Raw genomic sequence first — 26,006 nt, forward strand, 5'->3', positions numbered from 1 at the left:
CATTAAAAATTTTTGGATCAATATTTCAATATTTTGACCTTAATAAACTGCTTTTCATTTTTTTCCTATTAAAAGAAGAAAAAAGAAAATCGATTTAGCTTTCAGTTTATTTAACATTTGAACCTGATTTATGAAAGTATTTAAAACTCGTTGAGATTTTTGACTTTTTTTTTGCAGCATTGCAGATTATATTAAAAAATATCACGAATTTGATTTATATTTTCAAGACTGCTGTTGTTAAGTTCATATTTTCAAACGAATTGAAAACCTTCAAGAATAACATGTACATATACTACTGTTGTTTAGAACATACACTTGAAATAAGATGTGAATCAGTTAAAAAAAAAATAAAGGTATAGATACAATTGATACAATTAATGAGATAAAAAACATACTTTTGCAAAGCTGTACATTGACATAAGGTCATTTACTGACTAAAGTCTGCAATAATCTTTTCTTGAGCATACCCAACGAATTGACTTGTCCATAGCCAGGTTTCTGGGAACGTTGATCTAACATGATTGGCTGTAGTCAAATGGGCAGGAAGAGCAGGTGTCGTTGTTTGGAATGGTTGGTAAATTGTTGAGTAATAAACAGGAGTGGAAGGGAAGGCTAGGGCTAAATTAGTTTAAAAACAAATAAGTAGTGACGTCAAAATTCTCCAACATTCTTATTCGAACATTCTGTAGATGTATATTCGAATACCTTCCAATAGTCCTATTTTATTTTATATTGTATCTCCCTACCCAAGCTTGTTGATTTTGGGTCGGTCTTTCTGAGTAAAATCTTTATACATATTTTGAAATATTTCATAGAAATAGGCCGACTTTTAGTAAATACACCCTACATTTTCTTTATCTTTGAAAGAATTAAAAATAGCTCATATGAAATATTTGAATGCACAAAAATTATTTTTTCAAAAACACTACACAATGATCTAATCATTATTTATACTCTAAATGTATATATATTTTTTTACAATTACCAAGGGAACATATCAACTTTAAAGATAAAGGAGTGAGAAGAAACGACAATCACTGCATTTTCTGAGAGTGTAAAATTAGAGAAAAATTAATTACTCACGATAACCAAATGCGTCTGTTCTAGGAATCAGTGGCGGAGGATAAGTCATACCTGCGAAGAAGGGAGATAACGTCATACCTAGTTTAAAAAAAGAACATAAAGAACGTAAAATGGTATATCTTAATTTATTATACTTTCATGTTAAATACTTAAATTTGATTGGTTTAGACGCAGTTAACAATCTATTCTATTACCCTCAGCCTTAGCAACACACGTGACAACGGGTAACACAACGATAATGCCACATGCGTGGAAATTATGCGCGTACGGTTATCCGTAGAATTCTCAAAACGTCAGTTGCGCGTTCGAAAGAACCGGAATAAACTTTACGTCAATAAAAGCTTGCGTCTGATGTAGCTTACTTGAAAACAACAAACGATAGACATGCTTGCGAGTGCAGAAATTACGAAACTTTAGATGATAAAGGACTCGTAGAGTATCAAATAAACAATAAAGAGGTCAGTAAATCTTTTTGTAAACGTGGACGAAAAGGCAATCGACGATTTGTATTGCTGACATAGTAAATCAAGAAGACATTCAGTATAATAAAATAAATGGTGCCTGTTTTGGAGGGTAACAGTTGAAATTGACACCCCAAGGAAAACCATTGTCAACCTCCGGTGACGCGTCGGTTGACAATGGTTTTCCTTGGGGTGTCAATTCCAGCTGTTACCCTCTAAAACAGGCACCATTTATATATTATCTAATAGGATGTCTCAAATTATTGTTCATTTAAGTAAACGATTTTTTTCACTCATCTAAAACCTGAACGTTTGTCCATGATGACATGGAATGTGAACAATATTGGTAAATATGTCGAGCTAAGTTGGATAATAAGCAAGGTCATCATTTAATTTTTTGTAATGAAGACCGACTAAATTTCAATATATTTTATTTGTTAACAATACGAAGGGTTTTATAAAATGTCATCCTAAAGAGTAGAGAGCCCCGATAGGGGACATGTATTGGTGAAATGCTATACTCTCAGAATGCATGCGTAATCTTATTTCCTTAAATAGTAGTATTTTTCTACATTTAGAAAATGTGACAAAAAATGTCAAAACATTGTGTAATCAAAGACTGGCTATTTAAAGCAAATAACTAAATTAAGCTACACAACACACATATTTGTTGCAGTTACATGTGTTACTGAGCTGATGGACTTTCAAATACACATTCAAGTTTCATATTCTCTGTAAAGTTCTTTAGAAGAGAATTTGTAAATGTGACTTTTTCTTATTCACCATGTCTCCCCTTCAATTTGTTTTGCACTCCATTTATAAGTTTCGTTGAATTTTGTTTAGCGGTCATGGAGAAGATGAAAATTTTACACGTTATTAAAAACAAAGGACGGCATACAAAGGAATAGTTTCAGCTCACTTGATCAATCATCTCACTTAGAGTATAACACAAAAAATCATCTGTCGTCGGAAATAAGCTTTAATTCTTTAAATCGATCAGTATGAAGCATTGTGTAACAAATTGTCTAGCTCTAGCCCTTGAGTTCGTCACCTTTAAAAATTTACTTTGCCAGCATTTGAACATTGAAATCTGCACTGCACAATGAACAGTTGGAACACTTATATTTATTAATTCTGCATTATCATTGATGATAGTGTATTCAGGTGGAAGATATATTTCTATAATAGACAGGAGTGAAAGGGAAGGCTAAAGCTAAAGAATTCAAATAAAAATTAATAAGTAGTGACGTCAAAATTCTCCAACATTCTTATTCGAAGATTCTGTATATGTATATTCGAATACCTTCAAAAATAGTCCTATTTTATTATACCCCCCGCTTGAAAAGCGGGAGGGTATATATAATGTATCGTCGTCCGTAGCTGTCTGTCTGTCCGTCCGTCTGTTACGCTTTGGGGTACCCATCTCTTATCCGCAACTCAATGCAACTTTCACAGAATCTTTATTACATACTCCCATTGTGCACCTCCTATTTTACTTTTTGATCCGACACATATTTTGGGTTTGCCGGCCACAGGAAAACATGGACTTTTTCACCAGTTATAACCATATGGGAGGCGGGGGGTATCATTTAGTGAGCACATCGCTCACAGTACCTCTAGTTTTATATTGTATCTCCCTACCCAAGCTTGATGGTTTTGGGTCGGTCTTTCTGAGTAAAATCTTTATACATATTTGAAAATATTTGATAGAAATAAGCTGACTTTTAGTAAATACACCCTACATTTTCTTAATTTCTTTAAAAGAATTAAAAATAGCTCATATAAAAAATTTGAATGCCCAAAAATGATTTTTTTCAAAATCACTACACAATAATTTGATGATTATTAATACTCTAAATGTATTTTTTTTTTTTACAATTACCAAGGGAACATATCAACTTTAAGGATAAAGCAGTGAGAAGAAACGTTTACCAGATCCTGATCCTGTTAACGTTCCTGCAGATCCTAATCCTGGTGCGTAGGTTTGCCCTGCTGCGTAGGTAGGAAACACTGGCGGAAGATACGTTATACCTACGAACAAAGGAGATAACGTCATACCTAGTTTAAACGAGAACATAAAGAACGTAAAATGGTACATCTTAATTTATGTCTATATATGTCCACAATGAGAGTTTATTTAATTTACTTGTTATTTATTTTGTACAAACTGTTGAACACTTCTAATTCATCCTGTTATAATATCTCATGTAGGGAGAGGGCGATTTAAGTTTTTAGAACTTGTGCCCAATCCCATTGTATATATTTTGTGCAATAAAATATGTTCAAACCACATCTTAATTTATCTAATATTATGTCTCAAATTATTGTTCAATTAAGTAAACGGTTTTTTTCCACTCAACTTAAGCCTGAACGTTTGTCTGTGATGACATGGAATGTGAACAATATTGGTAAACATGTCGAGCTAAGTTGGATAATAAGCAAGGTCATCATTTTTGTAATGAAGACCGACTAAATTTCAAGATTTTTATTCGTTAACAATACGAAGGGTTTTATAAAATGTCATCCTAAAGAGTATAGGGCCCCGGTAGGTGACATGTATTGCTTAAATGCAATACTCTCAGAATTCATGCGTAATCTCATTTCCTTGAATAGTAGTATTTTTTTACATTTAGAAAATGTGACAAAAATATTTGTTGCAGTTACATGTGTTACTGAGCTGATGGACTTTCAAATATTTCCTATTTATATCAAAATGAACTTTGTCTCTAACCTATTCTTTGGGGGGGGGGGGGGGTTAATGAATCAAAAAATGTTATCAAAAGGGGAAACTACCTTTGTAAAAAATCTTCTACACATTCAAGTTTAATATTTTCTGTAAAGTTGTTCTTTAGAAGAGAATTTGTAAATGACCCAACACAAATGTGACTTTTTCTTATTCACCACGTCTCCCCTTCAATTTGTTTTTGTTGAATTTTGTTTAGCCGTCATGGAGAAGATTAAAATGTTACACGTTATTAAAAACAAAGGACGGCATACAACGGAATAGTTTCAGCTCACTTGATCCATCATCTCACTTAGAGTATAACACAAACAATCATCTGTTGTCGGAAATAAGCTTAAGTATCAAGATATACATTTTGACATGTTTTTGCATATTCTCAAAGGCTAAAAAGACGTTAGAAGTTACTTTTATGTACATAATTTTATGTACATAAGAGTATATTTTATTTCAATTTCAATAGACAAGAAAAAATTAAGAAAACCATGAATCTTGCTTGAGACATCAGACAGGGATAATTTTCCAAAGCAAATGTTATATAAGTCACTATATTCAGATCTAGTCTATGTCTGAACTTTCAGTTTATTTACAACGTTCTGTATAATAATATTTAATAGATAACGGCAAAATAGAGACCTACTTTAATTAAAAGTGATTAACGGTGATGTTTTAATATCATTAAAAAACACAGGGCTATTCACTATATATATCTGTGTAACAGCGTGATGTTATAAAAATAGTAATTAAACTTTACGAATTGGCCAATTACCATGCAATCTCAATCTGAAGGGTTATAATTACCTCTAAATATTTTAAATTTTAAGATGTGTAAAACACTTAATAAAAATATATGCAGCGCTTTCCTTTAAAAAAAAAACAGGAAGGATTTTAAAGAAAATGCGCTCAAATTTACATAATTTATATTTTATTTTTACAGACTAACCGATTACGGATTTTCTACGGATTACGGATTAGCATCGTTCCGACCGATTAATCGATTAACCGGTTACAAATTGTCATTCCTATTTATTTAAGAAATGAAGCTTATTTCAACTTATGTTATCCAATATAACATAACTTGGGGCAGTTTACGCTTTATAAACGGAGCGGTTTATAAGAAAGCGTAAACTGCCCCAAGTTTTGATATATCGGATAATATAAGTTGAAAAAGTTTCATTTCTTTTAATTTAATTTCAGTGTAGACAATGAGACAATATTTCCTCCAAAAAAAGGCTTAAAATTGAGCATTATTGGGCATTATTTTAAAAGTAACGTTAAGCGGAGTAATACGTTTTTTACGTAACTCATTGTGATGTAGGCAAGTTATGTTATACAAAATATGATATGTTTCTCTGAATGATTCAGCCAATGAAATTGCTTGATATAAGTGAAAATAAATTAAATATAATTATTATTATGATTATTATATGATAATTGATTGATTTATTAGGTTACCCGGTGCGGGGGTGAGTTGTAAACCTGTTGAAGAAAAAAGAAAACATTTTAAAACAACTAGGGTCCTTAAATAAATGAAAAGAAATATCTTCATTCATCTGCTTGAAAAATTGAAAGGAAAAATAATTCATGATTTTGAGTTATATGACATTAGTAAATTTGAGCTATCTATTTAAAAATATATATGTATATAATCAATAAAACATAAGCAAACCAAATAGAAATAATCGATAAACATGAAAAGACGCCAAATGGTATTAATCGATAAATATGAAAGCATTTCAAAATGTGGCTGGAATCCTCCTGTTCCTTGGGCTAGTGTGATTGGAAAACCTTATTAGATAGTTAATGACCTAATTAATAAAAATGAAGGGAATGATCGTGTTTACAGTGAAAGTTAACAGAAACATTACATCACTCAGTACATGAAATTTCCCTTTTTTAAAATTTTAATCTTACTGAAGATGTGATATTTCATATAGTATCAATCTGAAGTGGTTATTAATAGAGAGTAGTAACAAAAACTCACAAGGGGGAAATTTGTAAGATGCTGGGACATAGTTCTGGACATCTGTCACGATCATAGTTCCAGCTTCCTATTAAAGGCAATTTCTGTGAGGCTTAATAAGTTATTTCATTTAATTAACATTATATTAAGATTTCATAATACAAAGATGAAAAATAATAAATGGAATTTCGTTTGGTTTGTAAAAAGGAATATGATATATCCAAATTGTAATTTGCTATATTTCTATATGTCATACTTTTAAGTGTTTAAATTGTTCTTAAGGGATTAAATGTTGAATATTACTGACAATTTGATTTACATAGAAAATATTCTCCTCGTAGCTAATCTCTCTCAAAAAAGTATAACTAATTTTGAACGTTTTCTCGAGATACGTGTAATAATTGTCAAAGATATGAGGAATATTAAATTTTGTTATCGAAAGACCTTGAACATAAGCATAATAGTAAGATCGTTTTATTTTTTTTTATATTAACGAATGCTATTGACTTGTCACTTTAATAACTTAACACTGATTCCATCTGGACATTCCAAGGGTTTGTATTTTATGCTCTTCTTACATAGTTTGTATTGTTAGTGGATTCATTTAGATCAATCACTGTGTTCGTTATCAATGATTACAATACCTTATCAAAATAACTTCTAGAATGTAAGATGTTCAGATCGCAACTCCTCTTTTATGACACTAAGAGAAGACTTATGGTACCTCAAATCTGTATGCTGAATAAGTATTATCATGGTTGACTTGAATGGCAGAGAAGGAACCACAATTCACCTTGTAGAAGTAAAGATTTTGTTGAACACTTGGTTTGTACAGTCTAATTCCATCAATTAACTGAAATAAAATGTTAAAACTATATTGATGTAATATTGTTGAATATTTTCTATCAATATAACAAACTTATCCGCTTCCTTGTTGTTGCAATAAGGTTATTTTACCAACAAGTAATGATTCTTAAACATTACTAAAGTACTAAGACAACGTTTGAAAAAGTGCTAAAGTCTTTTTTTGTCTGAAAAGAGTAACGACAATCTTAGCCTTTGTCAGCGTTTCATACGGAACAGTTAAAGAAAACTCCATGATTTCTTAATTCATCTTCTCTGAACGCATGCGCGTCTTTCTTACCGATTGTTCATTTATTTCGTTATCATTTCCCATTAATATTGAGGAGGTATCAACAGCTGAAAGGTAAACCATTGAATGAGGGGCCGTCTGAAGATTAATATTCACTTTCTCTCCAGGTTCTACCTGTGTTTGTCCAAATTTAACAGACACCTACAACAAAATACAAAACAACTTAAAATATACATTCTCATGACCTACAGTAAAAATGCAAAAAATTCTACAGCAAAATACATCTTATCGCCTACAAGAAAAGTGTTTTAAATTATCATCGCTAAAATTAACCGCCGTGGATGAATTTCTAAGTAACGCATCGCGAAGTAATGATGACGCGAATAATATTTGGTTGACAGTACTACAACAAACATGTGTTAAATTTTAACAACATGTCTAAAATAGAATTGTGCGCAATCGCAGTGCTCTACTGACCGAATTTCTTAACATTCCGTTCACAGAAATGGAAATCTGATCCGCATAAATATTTCCAGTGTCTGGGTCGACATTATAAACGATGATGGAGGTTTCAGGAGTCATTTCTTCGGTAAGGTGGACGTCGAATGTTGAATTGATCCTTCCTTTAACATCATGCTTTCCCGATAAAACTTGAACTCCACGTGAAACAAACTAAAACATAAATGAAATTGGGATATCAAACATCACGTACAGGACCAAAAGCAAGGAAATCGAATGAATAGAATAAGTTTCACTATCATGAATTTATTGTGTATAACCTGATAATATACTTCAGCAATTGGTTTGTTTGTCAGTATCTCCATTGTCACGAGGTTTCCAACCTATTAATTATAATGTTTAAAATTAACCAACAACAAATTATAATGTTTATATTTTTGGAATTTTCCTCAATCATATGACTTGTATATTGCATTACTCAAGGGAGTGCTTGGAAAGAATAATATTCGGACAAAAATATATACCAATCCAGGCATCCATTTTTTGATTGTATCATAATGATGCTACACTCGTAAAAGTACTTCAATATTCTAAACTGCTTTCAACTCTATAAAGTTTGCGGCAAAAAGTTACCCTATGATCGGCGGACAAAACATTGATCTTTATATGAGTTTGGTTGTGGTCATACGCATTGAGAGTGAGTGTTTTAACAACACTGTCATGTGTGATCTGAAAGTAAGATATTTCTTTAAAAACAATGAAGTTCATACTTTTTCCATTATAGTAACCTTTCTTTACTTTCAATAATCTTAATAATATGTATGAAATTTATTTTATACTAGTATAAGTATTCTATTTTCATTCTAAGCATTCTCGCTGTTTTCTTTTCTTCACAAACATTTAGTATTTAGAAAATAATTTGTAATAATCACAATCATTTGATTTGAATCATAGTACTGTTTTAAGATTGCACACCTTGATCTCCAAAGTTTGGACATCCGTCTTATTAGGAGTAGGAATATCAATGTCTATGAGCCCGTTTGATGGTATAGGAATATGTTTGTCCTGTTCTGTAGTTGTGCCGGACGAGTTGCGTGAATTAACGACAAGGTGCGCTGGAGGTAAGTGTTTGTTTGGTGCCCTGCCCTCATTGTCCGTAAAAATAATCTAGTATGTATCGAAATGTAAATTTATTTAATAAAATAAATCCTTTTCAAGAAAAGGATCCTACACTGGGTGAAAAAAGTGGTTTCCCATCATGGGAAACTTTATGGAAACCACATGGAAACCTCAAGATTACATCATGTTTCCCAGTGGTTTCCGTAGCGGATGCTAGGTTATTCCGCCAAGTTTCCGTGACACGGAAACCCCCTACGCTCCGATTCCATAAGGTATCCCGAACCACGGAAACCTCTGTAAACCTGAAGTTTCCCGAACATCCATGTAGTTTCCCGTAATGGGAAACCTGAAGATTCCACTGGTTTCCAGAATCAGGAAACTTGATGGAATCGGAGCGTAGGGGGTTTCCGTGGAATGGAAACTTGGTGGAATCTTTAGGTTTCCTTTTACGGGAAACTACATGGAAGCTCGGGAAACCTCACGATTCTTAAAGTTTCCATGACTCAGGAAACCATATGGAATCGGAGCGTAGTGGTTTCCGTGGAATGGAAACTTGATGGAATCTTTAGGTCTCCTTATACGGGAAACTACATGGAAGCTCGGGAAACCTCACGATTCCTAAAGTTTCCTCGACTCAGGAAACCATATGGAATATGATCGTAGTGGTTTCCGTGGAATGGAAACTTGATGGAATCTTAAGGTTTTCTTTTATGAGAAACTACATGGAAGCTCGTGAAACCTTATGATTCCTACAGTTTCCTTGACTCAGGAAACTATATGGAACTTGTGTAACACTTTCTGTGTGGCGGAAACTTGGTGGAATTATCTGGAGTCCCATTCCTGGTGGAAATTACTGGGAAACTTCAAGATTCCCTAACTTTTCTAAAGGAAGCAATGTGAAATAATGTGTATTCTTTTAAAAATCTATCAAAAAAATTTATTACATGTAAAAGAAAAAAGCATTACCATTTTATATGTTTAATAATTCATTTGATGTACAAAAACTGTAACTGAATTTTTCAATGATATCAAAATATTAAATAAATCCATATATCTTAGATAAACAATGGAACAGTCTTTCACATTTAAGTCCATTCATAAGGGTCATTAAGTACTTCGTTCAACATCAGTTTCCTGGTTTTCTTCACATCACCTTTGATCTGCAATATTCATACAAAATTATTATATGATGTCAGAATTATAATACTTGGATATAACTTAGAAATCTGAAAGATCTGTCAATGTCCTTTAATATACCAATATCAATAATTACTTTCCATGACCATGATACATATGATTTCAGCTTTTAATGTATCTCTTTAATATTTAATGCTTTATGATAAGTGAAAAAAAAATAACATAAGGCCAAGCTTAAAAAATTCTTTGTTTGCAGTTGCCGACCTATAATTTTTAGTCTGAGTAGGTAGGTAGGCAATTTTTTTTTTTTTTTGAAAAAAAAATATTTCCAGATCTTTGTTAGATAACATAAAATTAAGTTTTTCATAGGCCTACTTTACATGAATAAGCTGCACTCTTGGTATGATTGATAAAGAAAAAAATTGAAAATGAAACAGTTTTAATATCCTGAAAAATTGGAGAGAAAAAAAATATTACAAAATGGCTAAAAAAAAGTTTGGGTCGGGTGCATTTTCAGTGGGTCGGTCGGCAACTGCAAACAAACAATATTTTATTTTAGGCCTAATATATATAATGTTTTCAGCCTTATTATGTCATTGAGAATATATTACTACATGTATCTCATACTAAGAACCCTGCTTTAAGTTTGATTAGTTTGAGAAAAAACATACTCTTTATAATAACAAAAATATTTGGGAGAGATTTTTTTTTATTTTGATATTCGACCTAGAAATTGGTTGAAGATCATTGCAGACCCTCCACGGAGTCCACCCCATTGCACAAAAGCTAGATTACACCAGGCAGGGGAGAAATATACTCTGGACTACGATTTTAAATAAAGATATACAGTAGATCTTGATACTGACCTTTGACCTAGAAAATTGGTCCAAGGTCACTCTTCATCCACTATCCACAGGCTCTCTGTAGTTTAAGTTTGAGAGAGAAATATGCTCAGAACAAGTGATATCAGATGGAGTGATGGGTAGACACTGTCTTAGGGCATCCACAGAACAGGACCTAAAAATAATGCAATATATATGTATTACAGTATAGATACACATGTACTTGTATATTAATGACTTATCATATGCTGCATTGGACACATATGATTTTATCATGGTTTAAGTATACATGCATCTTATGAGTAATTTTATACCGGTATTGCATGTACGCTCAGTTTATTTAAGAAATAAATAACAAGTTTATAAACTTCAATGGGAGAGATACCACAAATGTATATAAAAACAAGTAATTTAATTTTTTTTTTTACATATATTGTCCAACATTATTTACATCCATTCATCATGTTCATAAATTGGCTGATCAAAATTCAGTCAGTTTTAGATCTATATGATATACCATAAAGGATTTTCACATTTACAAAAGTTATTCCCCTTTGCAGGGTCGATCTGGGGTCAACCGGCTTAAGACGCTGTTTTCCGTCTTTAACCGTATCAACTTTGAGGGACAATATCTTAGAAATAAATCAGTATGAACATATTCAATATGATTTTCATGTTGCCCCCATACTCTGCCAATACAGATACAGATTGTAATTGTCCAATATTTTTGAAGATTGAAAATATTAACAAGTAACTTACAAAGGACAAAGTGGGAAAAATGAGCGATACGCCAACAATTGGAGAAAACTCTTAGGAATGTGAAATTCGTCTATTGGTGATGACAATTCCTGTTTTAATGTCACTCAAAAATTAAGAGACATTAAAAATTTAAGCCCTATTGTCATACACGCATGCTGTTTTTTCATCCATATAACCTTTTAGTATCATAAAATTTACCAAAATTTAATACTTCAGAGACCAACAAAACAAGATGCGCTTGTGAAACACAGCAACAAAGTTCGAAAAAGCAATTTTTTAGCATACAGGTCACAGTCAAGATCACTGACACATAATCATTGTCCTTGTTGCCATTTGAAAGCACTTCATTAGTGGAGTATGCATACTAAAGTAAATATGAAGCCACTATCTCGTATAGTTCTAAAGTTATGGTGAAGGTTTAAGTTGACAACAGACACTCAGACAGACACACAGATATACAGTTATGGCAAACGTTTGACCATTATAACTTGGTATACACACAGCCACTTCGAGGTATCAAGGGTAAAATTCACAGCACAGTGGGACTGCATTTTGACTTCGAGGGATCAAGGGTTTCGAAAGATCAGGAGTTCGAGAAATCAAGAGCAAATCTGCTTAGTTATGTAGTGGAAAAAATCGGGACAAGAGACACAATTCAAGCGATCAAGAACTTCCGAGAAATCGAAGTTCAAGCCATCAAGAGTTACCTGTATATACAGATATAAGAAGCATGTTATTATTTGCAATTTTGACCTAATGACAGCTAAATCTGTTCAGTAAGACAATACCGTGTACATGTATGTAAGTAGTTTTATTGTGCATGATTATTTACTTATTTTCTTGATCTTCTCAACTTGAAGTGTTCTGTAATTTATTACCAAGTTTGTAATAAACATAATGAAACATACCCTTTTCCACATCACATCCTGTATCAGACCTTCGACCAATATCAGCCCTAGGGTCTCTGTCCCTCTGGCTGAAATTGGTGTCTCGGGCTAGGATGCGATATGGAAAGGAGTATGTATTATTTGCTATATTATACATTGACCTACTCAGGTCAATAATTGTGAAAAAACTGATAATTCAAGCTGATGATTCATTTGCATTTCATGACATACTATCAATATTAATTCACTATTAGGATTTTCTTTTTCTACATCTTCATCTCAACAGGTTAGACATTACAAAAAAAAATCTTTTGAGCAGTAAACTATTTCAATAAACAATAAAACAAACCTAATCTCTTCAGAAAAGAGGACAGGCTTTCACCTACATTCACTTTTTTATGTATATTTTCCCTCCATATCATCGTCATGCATATGATTAAGGGTTATGCTATTCGCTACAATCTGTTCTGATGAGGATATCCTTCATGAATAATCGGATAAGCTGAGATTGAAGACACTTTTTTGTAAAAATATCGATGCTTTTATCAAAGTTTTGAACCAAAAATATTTAATTTATACCTTGCCATAAGTCGTAAGTTCCAAAAAAACAAGAGTTGGCTCCCAAAAGTCAGAAAACACATGTGGTATTCAAACCGGATGTTCTACAGTCTGAATTTAATTACGAAACCATGTTCGGTGTAACTATTATCATCCGGATAATTTGAGCGGGGTTTAAAATATTTTTTTTTTTAAATTCCGAAAAGTATTCATTTATATAGAGAGAGAGAACATACACATGGAGCATACATTTTAATAAACATGATAAAAGGCGAAACGTTGAAAATTTACAACATACAGCATGTACATGCACGGTGCCTTCATAATATATAAGTTATGCTATATCAACGTCTCAAATTTCTCTCTCTCTCTCTTTCTTTCTGCAATATATACACTTAACAATTTAAAACTTAGGTATCCAACTTTTCAAAATGGCGTCAGGACAAAAGTTGCCTCCGATAGTGAAGATTTGTTGTTGCCAAATATTACAACTATTTACCGTAAAAAGTTAACAAAAATATACGTACACTAATCCTTCATCGTTGGCCATTGCATTTATCACAGTCTTAAAGACACTGGGTGGTGAAACCATCTTAACTTTTCACATTTACCAGCTGCTTACACCTTCTTCTTCGTCCTTCTCGATCCTCCAAAAATGGCGCCTCGGGAAATTGACCAATGAAATAAAGCGCCTACAGAGCGATGCAGGATGGGAAATATAATCTGTTTACATTCACTATGATTAAGTGTGATTATGAGATCTTATATTAGAATTTAATTAAGTTTTCCCCTTTTCATGGAATAAAAAGAGGGGCTCCTAAATATTTTTGCCGATATGATGTGTAGGCCTAGTATAATTATTTAGAAAAAAAGCGGTTAAATACATGAGGCAAGAGCAGAAAAAAAAATTGTTTCTTGTTTGACACCTCAACTTATTTGCCTTCGGGATATGGGTTTCGGGGCTTGGTTGTTGGTAGTGGCCGTCCTTGCTGAAAGTACCCCCCCCCACACACACACACACACACCTCCCCGCTTCTTTTAACTGTTAAATGTATGATTATGAATTTATAATGTCACACCAAAAGATGTTAAATTTTTAAAAGCACATTTTTTTTTATTGTGAACTTTCCACAGGAATCCTTAAAGGCATGAAAATAAGCTACAATTATAATATGATTATCAAGAACAGTTTTTTTATTTCAATAGTGATGATTGAAAAGTTCGGTGTTTAATTCATTGCTAATAAATTGTTGTGTTTTTTTTTTGGGGGGGGGATTAAATTACTAATCGAACTCCCTCCTTTTCGGGGTTTAATTAGATTTTGAGCCTGCTATCAATATTACTGGTGGACCTGCTAGACTTTTCTCTAATTGCTACATGTACATTGTACTTTAACATGTTTAAACTCCTTGGCCTTTAGCTAAAAAAATTTCCCACATCATTTTAACACGTAAAATTGTTAAATGAATCAGAATGTTGAAAACCTTTTTCTTAGGAGAGTTATATCTCTAGCTGGAACAAAACTAACATCTCATCAAAGGCAGGAGATATAACAGTATTTTAATTCAATATTTTAGTCGTGATTGGTATAAGTGAAGTCATGGGAAAGATTATGTCGAAATTCATCTATACTCGTTGATGTGCAAGGCTGTACTTATGCATACAGCTTTAGCTGGTCCCGCCCTGTATTTCTTTTAATGTTTTTTTTTTTCGTTAAGAAATCTGGTAAGGTATGCTAGTAAAAATAAAATCCCGGTTAGTTTATTACTCTTTCGGAAATTACTTTCCTACAGGCCTGAAGATCGAGTCTATTAGTCAAGCAATGTTTTTTTAATAAAAAGAGTAGCATGTCGGCGAATAAAAATAAAGTAGTGTACACCATAGATAAAGAAATGTTTGTTTGAGTATTGACAAAATTCATACCTTTATAGAATGAAATCAACAAAAACTGCACAAAAATACAATCGTGACAATTATACAATGAATTAATTATACAATTAATTCTTTTAATAGATTGCCTTAGCATGCACTACTTTAAAAGCCATTGTTCTTATGGAAAACAAAATCATGCAAAATATTATAGACTTTTCTTTATCTAGAGCAATGGCCTTTGGAGAAAAAAAAATGGCTGAAATTTTTTTAGTTTGTTAATTATAATGTATGTGCATTTAGGACCCTACATTGTAATTTCATGCGAAAAGTGCAGGCGTTTACTACACGGGGATCTGCGTACATATTTAAACAAAAAAGGGGGAAAAACGTTTTATGTGATGAATTATATTATAAACATTTATCTAATAAATGTCTTTGTAGTACGTTAGATTACAAATTTCACACAAAAACCCATCAACAATATTAAATACAGTTTTGATTTCACATTGATCTATTAACGTCATTCTGATTTAATATAATTATACACGACGAGAATTAAGATCTATTCAATACCTATAGAAAATTATTTAATTTCTAAAGAGGAGAGTTTTATTTTAAATCAGTAATGAAAATTGAAATAAAAATTCTAAATAGTTTGTTCTTTCATTGAACTTCTTAAATGTAGGTTATTTTATGAATATGTTCTCTTGTATAACTTTATTTATGGAATATACAATTTTTTAAATGATAAAAGAAATTCGAATCATCATCTTAATTTAAGAGAATTTTCGGTCGGAGACTGTGTGTGTACATGCTCGACAACAGCCCATTGTTCCCTTTAGGTACAAAACCGTCTCAATTCACATAGAATATACAAAAAATACACAGTGACAGGTGTCTTCGCGGCACGTGTCTCCACCTGATATGGCACGTGAGGACAGGTGTCCCTAATTACACAGGCCGATCATAGTGACTTTTTCAAAAGCGTTTTTTTTGGGGGGGAGGGGCTTCTCAAGAAAAAAAATAAAAAGCAACCCACCCACCCCAATAATAAAAACAATGATTTAATAAATTAAAAAAGACAATATTCACTATTAATAGTAAAATGCTAGTATGATAATACTCAGCCCCAAGCCAATTCGATGAATGATTCTTATCTGACCAGTTTATATTAATATATTAATTCATATTAAAACAAAATCTTTATCAATTTCTAAACTTGTATTTAAAAACTTGAAACACTAAAAATGTAATTTTGACAAACCAATTGAAGTATTTTTTCCCTGACCAATTACCCCGGTATATAAGAAATGCCAACCTCTGGTATCTAACACAAATGCCTGGTAAGGTACCTTGATGTCTTGTGAATACATGTGATTATGTAAAAATAATTTTTCAATGTCAATTGCAAAATATTGGAAAAAAATTAATTATTTTATTGAGGAACGTCTCACCTGTCCTTAATCAGTAATCGTAACTTGACATATTTCTTTATTTACTTTTTAATCGATCTTTTTAGTAAACCTTTTCTGTAAATAATTTCATTAAATGTACCCTTCCTTAGCTCTTCCATTTTTTTCAAAGGAACATTCATCATAGACAGCTTCAAGAAAGTGGGATCGGAATGATTGATTTCTACATAACTGCATGCACTTACTTTTTCCTATTCCACTTCACGCATTCTATACGAGTTTACCAAAACTTATGTGATAAATCAAATTCAAAATTAAATTAAATTAAATAAAATTCAGTTAAATAAAATTAAATTAAAATTGAATTGCGTTCACGGTGCTGAAATATTAAATTAATCACACAGAAATACACATCTAGTTATTTTAACTGTTTGAAGTTAATTATTTTGATACAGCATGTAAACACTTTTGAAATATTTCTATAATTGGTAAAAATATGGTAACATAATTAAATATTTAACTTTTTGTAAAATAAAAGGTAGGTTGGTTAGTATTGAGATATACTTTCAAAGTTTCCCTGCCTGGGAAACATGGGGAAAACTACACATTGGTGGCTTCCATGTCGGGAATCTGTATGGAAACCACTAAGGCATGTTTACATGGTTTCCTATCTTGGGAAACTTACGGGAAACCACAGGTTGATTGTTTCCATGTCGGGAATCTATGTGGAAACCACCGGGGTATGTTTCCACGGTTTCCTATCTTGGGAAACTTACGGGAAACCACAGGTTGATTGTTTCCATGTCGGGAATCTATGTGGAAACCACTATGTGGTTTCCATAAAATGGAAACTATATGGAAACTACTGATGTCACGATTCCCATATGTTTCCATCGGGTTTCCAAATTTGGGAAACCTGGCTTTTCATCCTGTGCTAAAGAGGCAACATATTACTTTTATGAATGTTAAGTCTGCTTTTCATCATAAATAAATATAAATAATTAATTCTCTGAAAAAAAAAACCAAGTTTATAGCCTGCATTGCCTTAAGTTTTTACTGACAAAGAAGTATTAACAGAAGACCTGGAGGGAGACTGAGGTACATGTATTTGTTATGGCTTTAATATTTGTTGTTACTTATAAGTCATTACTTATATGTTGTTACTAATAGGTAGATGTGTGAATTCATGAAGCTATGGAGAATGTGTAGATAAAAAATGAGGTCTGTTAATTACTAAAACAATGTAATTGTCGTTAAAATGTGGTTTTCGTTCGATTTTTACCAAACTAAATATATCTTATATTTTTCATGCAGAAGAAAGAAAATTTGTTTTTTTTTAAATTGAAGTGGGCATCATATGATTTGCAAAATTATTTTTCATTCTTAATTCCAGTAAACAGACAATGACCTTATTTTCCTACTAATATAAAACGATCAAATTTGATTTAACTGATATATTTTCATCATTAAACCATACTGTCTTCTTGAATCTATGAAAATTTCATGCTGATTTATTATGTACAATACCATAAGTACCTTAAATACATATTTCTTTTTTACCTTGATTGGATAATCAAATCCTGGAATGTATCTGGTAGAACCTTTGTGACTTAAAGAGAACTGAACTCCATGACTTTGTAACCTGATGTATGTCGTTGAAGAGACTGTTTTCTCTGTGTTATCTTCGGTAAATTTCACCTCCACTTTCAGTTGGGTCCCATCTACATGATTTGAAACTCGATCGCCGTACGAAAGAAGATCTCTTAAATGACTTAATGGAATTGTAAATTTCTCTTCCTTTGTTACCTGTTATTGACATATATTATTTTAAATACATAAAACATCTAACAAAAAATAAAAGTAACAAGAGAATTAACTTATGATGTAATGTAAAAAAAATCTTACATGTCGAGAATCAGTGAAAATTTGTCCAGACCAATGCTTGAAGCTGCCCGCTAAAGAAGGAATGGACACCGAGATGTTGACCCGCCCTGGGACGGGACGACCGTACGTGTACGTGGCCACAACTGACCCCGAAACCTCCCGATCACTGACCTGTGCCGATTGTGGAAAACTTGTCTCCAACTTGAATTTGGGAAGTACTTGTCAAGAAATAACGAAAGGAAATTAAAATAATTTAAGTTATATAGTATACATGTATAGTATATTATACAGTAATATATATTTTCAAGATAATTACTTTCAACTTTTTGTATTTATTGAAAAGCAATTACCATATTCGTCGACTTTTACGGTTGCCCTCTCTGTGACCCCTTGAGCTGTAACCTTTATGACCCACTCTCCCAGTACAGGCTGACTATCCAAATCAAGGGATTGAGAGATCACTCCATAACTCTTGTTTTGAAGGTCACTCCAATGCTTAATTATATTGGCTTTAGGATCCTTTGGGTAATAATAATAAAACAAAATGAAGTAAATATACAGGCATCAAAAAAATATCAAGTTATCAGGTTGATACATATTCTTCGGTCTCTTAACTTTATAATTTCGATTTTTTTTACTTTAGCTCTTACGGAAAAAGAATTTGGATGAACTTACCTGTATGTCAACGGTGAAATTCCCAGTATAGATAGAACTATTGGGATACAAGGCAAAGCTACGGAATTGAACTACAAAGAAAATCAAATATGAATACAGAATTTAAAAAGAGAAAAAGACATCTCAAATATAAATACAGAATTTAAAAAGAGATGTATTGATTGATTTTTATATTGTTTAACGTCCCTCTCGAGAATTTTTCACTCATATGGACACGCCACCATTTGCCGGTGGAGAGCTGCAAATTTTGTCCTATACTGAGGGCCATTGAGCAGGGAGGGATCTTTTTCGTGCCAGCACCTACTGCGACACGGGGCCTCGGCTTATACGGTCTCATCCGAAGGACCGGTCTCCACGTCCCGCAGTGGGATTCGAACCCGCGACGTAAGGATTGACTCTTTTTGAGCATCAATTGCGCCACGCGGGCGACTTAAGGAGGAACAGGACCTTTAGCTGAAAAAATTCCTGTCAATGAATTTTTTTCGTATTTTTTATATTTCTAAATTAATATGTACTTAACATTTTAAAACGGTCCTGTCATGGGATTTCTTGACTTATTTAAAAGATATCACCCCACAAATACCGCCCTGTTTAGAGTTTGTACGGAGTTTAGATACTTCATGTTTACGGGCCCATAACGGAATCCATAATGCGATTTTTACGCACAAACGATAAATATGATAGATAACACTATATTCTTAAATATTTCATTATATCCATAGTGTTAAATTATCTGAAAGCAATTGTTTTAATTTTATATAGTATTTGGGTTGGATAATTTCTGCATTTATCAAGGCAGCTTCAACGACAAAATCCTCATTTGGAAAAAATTCTGTCAATAAATATTTATAAATTTACGATTGAATGTCAGTCCTTCAACGTAATTATTTACTGCATAAATATCACAGGGTGAAGCTTACCTCAATATCGCACAGGACATCGTTGAATTAGACGTAAGCATGATAAAAACGCTTCACGTTTGTATTTTCCGAGTGCGGGAAATCAATTGTGACGTCACGCGAAAATATAAACATTCAAAATAATTTGAATAGTGAGAATCTCTGCTACTAAACACGAAAAAATATTAATTTTAAAAAATCTGCTTCGGAAATTTATCACGATACATTGACTGTGACCTGTTCATTATGAAATAGAACTGATCATGACGGGTATGTGTACTTGATCTCGTTGCACTGAAAATTCAAACACTACGTCTATGACGTCACTGACGTCAGACTGCAGTGTAAAGAGAAACAATTGTGTGGATTTGGCAACTTCACAATATCTAAATGATGGCAATATCTTTAAAAATTTTATTCATAATAATTTCTTAAATTAAATGTTTAAAAAACAATTTTCTAATTTAAAATAAAATTACACAAGAACTGTTGATTTTAACAACGTTTAACATGTATATCATCACCGATTATGACGTGATATGTCTTTTTAGTCATGTGACATATGTCCTGTCTCCCCTTAAAAAGAGAAAAAGTCATCTAATAACTAAAATAACGGTTACTTTTCTGTCCGGCTTTGTATGTTCCTTTGTCGGTTTGGATGAAGATGGAGATGTTTTGACTTTGTACAAACACATCGGTAGCGTTCATAAACAGAATGCCGCTTGTTCCTTGTAACCGTATCCTATGGTTTCTGGTGCCCGGAGTCAAATTTTTCAAATCTGCTGGAATCTAGATAAATAAAATCATACATTTAAATTAAGTATAAAACATTTTATTGAAAAATGGCATAAATAATTTCCATGTAAGTACTTTTATTCTTTTTTACTTTTTTCGAGGTCTAAAGGAGAATACTGACAATATTCTAAGTAACATACAGTAATTTGTTAATTTAATTGTGATATCATTTTGTCTATAAGTATATCGATTTCAAGTATTTAACAATTCAACACTTGAGACACTGTTATTATCTGTGGCAGGTAGGGGTTAGCATACTGATTATTGAACTAACCTTCAATTGTAATGCTTTTGGCGTATCTAGAAGGGAAAGTAAAAGTTATTACAAATCTAACATTCTTAAAATAAATATTTTCATTAATTTATAATTACTTTTTAAACTTTTTAAAGAGAAGAACTAGTGGTCTAAATGAATGTAATCAAAAGTAGATAAACAAGTCTTAAACTAAACAAGAATTTGTAATGTTATAAATCTTAATAAAACGATATCTCCTCTTTTTTTCGTCACCTTGAAAATATCATATTCAGCGTCATCGCTTTTAAGCCTACAAATAATAATTTAAAAAAGGCAAAGACATAATAGAAGGGAGATTACTGAAGCATTTAACATTTAATTCCCTTTTCTACTTGACAAATTTACAATATCTTCTTTTAAAAGTGCTATTGCGTGTAATGATTTACGAATCATCCACACTGACAATAATTTTATTCTGTGTAATTTCGCTTTCTTACGACTTTGAAAGGTTCCACTAGTTTCTGACAGTACATTAGAAGACAGGTCCTCAAGCGTGGCCCTAACGGTTACATTATTAATGCCGCCTTTGAGGATTGTGACCGTTATGTTTTCTACCAGACCAGGGCGAATTACTTTAGGTGTCAGGATTATGTACGAACTGAAAAAAGAAAGAATAAAAGAGATGTGATGACAACCATTAATTCCCGAAAGGCTCAGAAGAATGATGTAAAGAACAACTGATCTAAATCTCTTCATGAAAAAGCATTTAAACACCTATTAAACAACAAATAACAATTTATATAAGGTTTTTGTTTTCCTTTCTCTCAAGGAAATAAGGTGGGGAAAAATACAATTTCAGAATTTATTTGTTTAATATAAAAAGCACAAAAATCTCCCAAAATAAACGGTAAACATACTTTCTAGCCGTACATTGTCCTAGGATCACACCTATAAGACAAACCGTCAGTAACATTTCTTTTCCTGAAAAAAAATATAGCAAATTCGACATAACTGTAAATAATGATACAGAAGGAAATAGTTTTGTAACTTATTAAGCCATCACTAAGTGTATGGTTTTTCTATAAAAGACATAACATATCACTAAATAGTCTTGCACCATGTCTTGCACCAAATAGTACTTTTTATGAAATTTATGGTAATTCGCAATATTACAAGTATGTAGTTCACAATATTACATGTAAAGAATATCAAAACTGTTATTATGTTTTCCTGGTCATACCAGGGACAATAAATAAATTATACTTCACGTTATATTTAATTATTAAAATACAAATTAGTTTTCATAATATCGATTCTTTGAGGTTATAGTTTTGTATAAATAACAATAAAACAGAAAGACAAGAATGAAACAAGAGTGCACTGAGTGATTGTGCTATGTATTATATAAATTGGTTAATGGACAGTATCATTCACATGAGCACAGTACAACACTATAAAAATTCAAAAAGAATATGACATATAACAAATAAATTAACTCTGTAAACTGATACCTGAAATTTTTTGACAACTACAAACAATTAAAAAACATAAAAGTACATTTTATAATATATATTAAGTTTTTAAAACATTTTTTTATTTAAGGACGGATGATACAAACAAAAAATGGATGCCTAGATGGGTATATATTTTTTGACCTAATTTCATTGCAAATGATGCAAATAATATTTTTCTAGAATATAGAGAAATTGTAAACCTTCTGTGATATTCAAAATTCTACCCTTCCAAAACCATCCTCATTATTCTATACAAATATTTTCTTTTCAAATTCCATTTTTGTGCAACTTTGAATAAAAAATTAAAAACTACGCGGTGAAACTTTTTCTTTTTATTCAATAAAACATGACCCAAATTGCTTGCATCCAAACTTTTGGCAAAAGTTTTAACATCTGTCCTTAATGAAACATCATATAAATAGTGCGTGTAGTTGAGTGTAACATTAAATATTTTCACCCCAAGAAAACCAATGTCAACCGAGGCGCAGCCTACAAGTGACAATCACTCATACTCATGGTTCCCTTTCTAAGGAAGAAATTCTTCAAAATTATATGTCAGTTTTGAATATTTTTAATATCCCAAAGAACCAAAATGAATTTGAACTACCATATATATATTGGATTGCGAAACTTCATTAGAATTCTTACAAAGATATATACGAGGGGTTATCAAAAAGTTCGTGGACTGAGGCTATAAAATTAATACTATGTAGTCTATACTTTCAAAATTTATAAGGGACATAAAGCAAAAAAAAAAATAAAGAAATGTTGAAAATTTTAGCTTGATTCGTTCGTAAAATATGATAAAATAAAAAAGACATTATATGGTTACCCGGCGCCGTCGCCGTTTAGTTTCATGACGTCCCAAAACGTCATTGTTTTTCAATGTCCGCTTCTTCTACCTCATACACTTAATTTGATGAGATTCCTTGGAGTTGAGAAAGGACTTAAACCCGTCTTGTTTTTATGACTTTACAATGTCAGGAACAGCGGCTTTAAATGCAAATAATATTACAAATGGATTGATACATTGGGAGAGATCCTCGCTCGATTGTGCCAGCATATTTTGCTTTTGGAAGTTTAATATCTACAACATATGATCAAAGTCATTTTTTGACGTGAATGATTTTTCACAACCTTGACTAAGAATCGACATAAACTGTGCATCCCTTTTCTCTCTGAACCTCTTTTACAATAAAAACAAGTACTCTGGATGCATTTAATTTCTCCATAGCCAGTTTAAACATTTCCTAGGTCTATACCACTTTTTTCAGGGCCAAAACTTTATAGAATGTTGGAAATGAAACCCCTCCCCCCTTTTGACGCCATTTTCAAGGACTTATTTGTTTAGATACTCCGTGTCAAATTTACGATAAATTTTCATAGAACTTTCAGAATGAATTGAAAACTTTTTATTTTTTGAAGCAATAGTTTCCCAACATATACCTGAATTAATCAGAATTTTGGATGTCAAATGTTCATATCAAAAGAGTTTTTCTTAGTCATGCTTCGGTAAAAAAACCCGCCGTATTCGAGGTTGCGCCGCCTGGACATACCATAGCTTACAAAAACATTACTAATATATTTAAAAATAAAATTCATGATCTTTGGTTTATTCTATAGATAGAAAAGATGATGCTAACCAGATATTTTAAAATTCATTTATGTACCTAAAGCGGTTTTAATTTTATGGCGCCAGTCCACGAACTTTTTGAAAACCCCTCGTAGTATGTTCCAGTAAATGTTCAGCCAAGCCTCTTTCTTTACTCCTCACTATGATATCAACAGAAGTGAAGGAGAAACTTCAAGAGTACTGTGCAGCAATATATTCATGAAGTGGTGTTAATCAGATGTGGATACAGAAAAAATTCCAAAGAACTTTTGGACAATTTGAAATCACAAGATTTAACCAAAATCAACAGCCTAAAAACTTACGACTTTTTAACTTTATCTACAACCATTTCCCATGATTAATTAAAGACTAGGCTTTTCGATATCATCGACAGCTGCTTTTTTTTAAATGGAACTCGAAAATTTCCTTACCTTGTCATTGGTCATTTGCAAGATTATTTTGTTAAAAATCATTCTGATAGTACACACAAGTACTGGGAAGTCGACATAAAAAAGATGCTTGAGTTTCCGATTGACAATATCTATTTTTTTCTTGTAAAAACCAGGTCTTCCAACAATCTATTAGAATACCCATGGGTACCAATTGCGCCCCGGTATAAGCGGACCATTTTTTGTATTCACATGAAGCAGATTTTGTGCAAAATCTTATGCGTAAAAAGAAGAAAACACTTGCTGTGGCCTTCAACTCGACATTCAGCTATACCGACAACGTATTGTCAATTAACAATGGTAATTTTCATTCTTATGTCGATGCAATATATCCTTGTGAGCTAGAGATAAAAGATACCACAGAATCTGACACCTCTGTTTTATATTTAGATATTTTACTTGAAAACGACGTTAATGAGAATCTAACAAGCAAGCTCTATGATAAACGTGATGATTTTAACTTTACCATCGTCAACTCCCCTTACTCATTTAGCAATATATCTTCATCACCTGCATACGGAGTTTACATTTCTCTGTTGATTAGATACGCAAGAGCATGCTCTACGTATGAACAATTCTACAACGAGGTAAATTATTAAAAAGTTGATGAAAGAAGAATTTCCGTCGTCTTGTTTAAAGTCGTCATTTCGTAAGTTCTATGGTCGATACAATGAACTTATCAGAAAATATAATTTATGATTGAGTCTAATGCTGACTGACGTTTTTTCATACTAATTGTTAGTCCATTATTTATACACTGAAGTGAAGACAGATTTTTCCGTTATCTCCCGCTCATGACATTGAGCACACAGCGGGAGTGACCTGTCGGCAAGGGATGTTCAATCCTCCATGGCACATGATCCCACTTCTTATGTTTTAGATGACCATGTTTGCTCTGCTGCTGTTTTGTATTGATTGATGGACTTTTGGTCTTGAATACTGTTCGTTATCTCCATATGTTTATTAAACTACTTTATTCTTTATAGCATTATTTACGAATAAAATAAGTATAGATTTTGAACATGTAATAATTAATAAACGTGCAGACTTTTCGCTCAGCTAACAACTACGTCGGTACGAAGGATTTTAGAATTACAACATATCTTCACAACGGTTGCCAATATCTTAACCTCTCTATATAAATCTTACCTTTTGAAATGATGTCGATTTCCACTGACCTGTGTTTTATATATAGAGAGACAGAAATTAGATGCGGGGGACGTAGTACTATTTGTAAACTTAAGCACAGTTTTGCTATTATATCACCAATATTCTGTGATTTCCTTGTTTCAATATGATAAAGTGTGTCAACTAGTGCACTTATCAGTACGAGTTCCGGTAGTACAGGTGTACATATGCTTTTATCCCAGATACTCCTCTAAACTTACCTTTCTGAACGAAATATTTTCATTGCTTAAAGACTGAATTTAGACTACTTAATAAACGATAATATCATTTTTTTTAAATCGAAGTAAACGTATAATGCATTTTTTTTTTCGGAAATGCGCAGTTTGGTTTTAGTTCTAATTTTGCTGAATACTTCAATTATGGAATGTCA

General features: G+C 32.2%; 1 protein-coding gene and 2 long non-coding RNA genes across 3 annotated transcripts; all 3 read right to left on the minus strand.

Moving 5' to 3' along the window:
- Positions 1-469: 469 nt before the first annotated feature.
- On the minus strand, positions 470-5,798 carry LOC134232849 (uncharacterized). Its single transcript, XR_009984865.1, has 4 exons — positions 5,740-5,798; positions 3,477-3,575; positions 1,084-1,161; positions 470-618 (listed from the first exon to the last, which is right to left on the minus strand). It is a non-coding gene; the product is annotated as an uncharacterized LOC134232849 (long non-coding RNA).
- Positions 5,799-6,194: 396 nt separating this feature from the next.
- Positions 6,195-25,736, minus strand: LOC134232848 (CD109 antigen-like). Its single transcript, XM_062714825.1, has 16 exons — positions 25,598-25,736; positions 21,791-21,854; positions 21,371-21,531; positions 20,913-20,938; positions 20,464-20,632; positions 18,945-19,015; positions 18,620-18,788; positions 18,291-18,487; positions 17,946-18,191; positions 8,775-8,966; positions 8,433-8,528; positions 8,120-8,182; positions 7,818-8,012; positions 7,392-7,541; positions 6,972-7,100; positions 6,195-6,335 (listed from the first exon to the last, which is right to left on the minus strand). The coding sequence occupies exons 2-16, from the start codon at positions 21,844-21,846 to the stop codon at positions 6,195-6,197; spliced, it is 2,061 nt and encodes a 686-aa protein (XP_062570809.1). The 5' UTR covers positions 21,847-21,854; positions 25,598-25,736.
- Positions 9,646-11,781, minus strand: LOC134232855 (uncharacterized). The gene is made up of 3 exons (XR_009984868.1): positions 11,657-11,781; positions 10,922-11,072; positions 9,646-10,078 (listed from the first exon to the last, which is right to left on the minus strand). It is a non-coding gene; the product is annotated as an uncharacterized LOC134232855 (long non-coding RNA).
- Positions 25,737-26,006: the final 270 nt, after the last annotated feature.

Source organism: Saccostrea cucullata, unplaced genomic scaffold (genome assembly GCF_032062105.1).
Source record: "Saccostrea cucullata isolate Sc308-1 unplaced genomic scaffold, CSIRO_AGI_Scuc_v1 ctg307, whole genome shotgun sequence".
NCBI classification, from domain to species: Eukaryota; Metazoa; Mollusca; class Bivalvia; order Ostreida; family Ostreidae; genus Saccostrea; species Saccostrea cuccullata.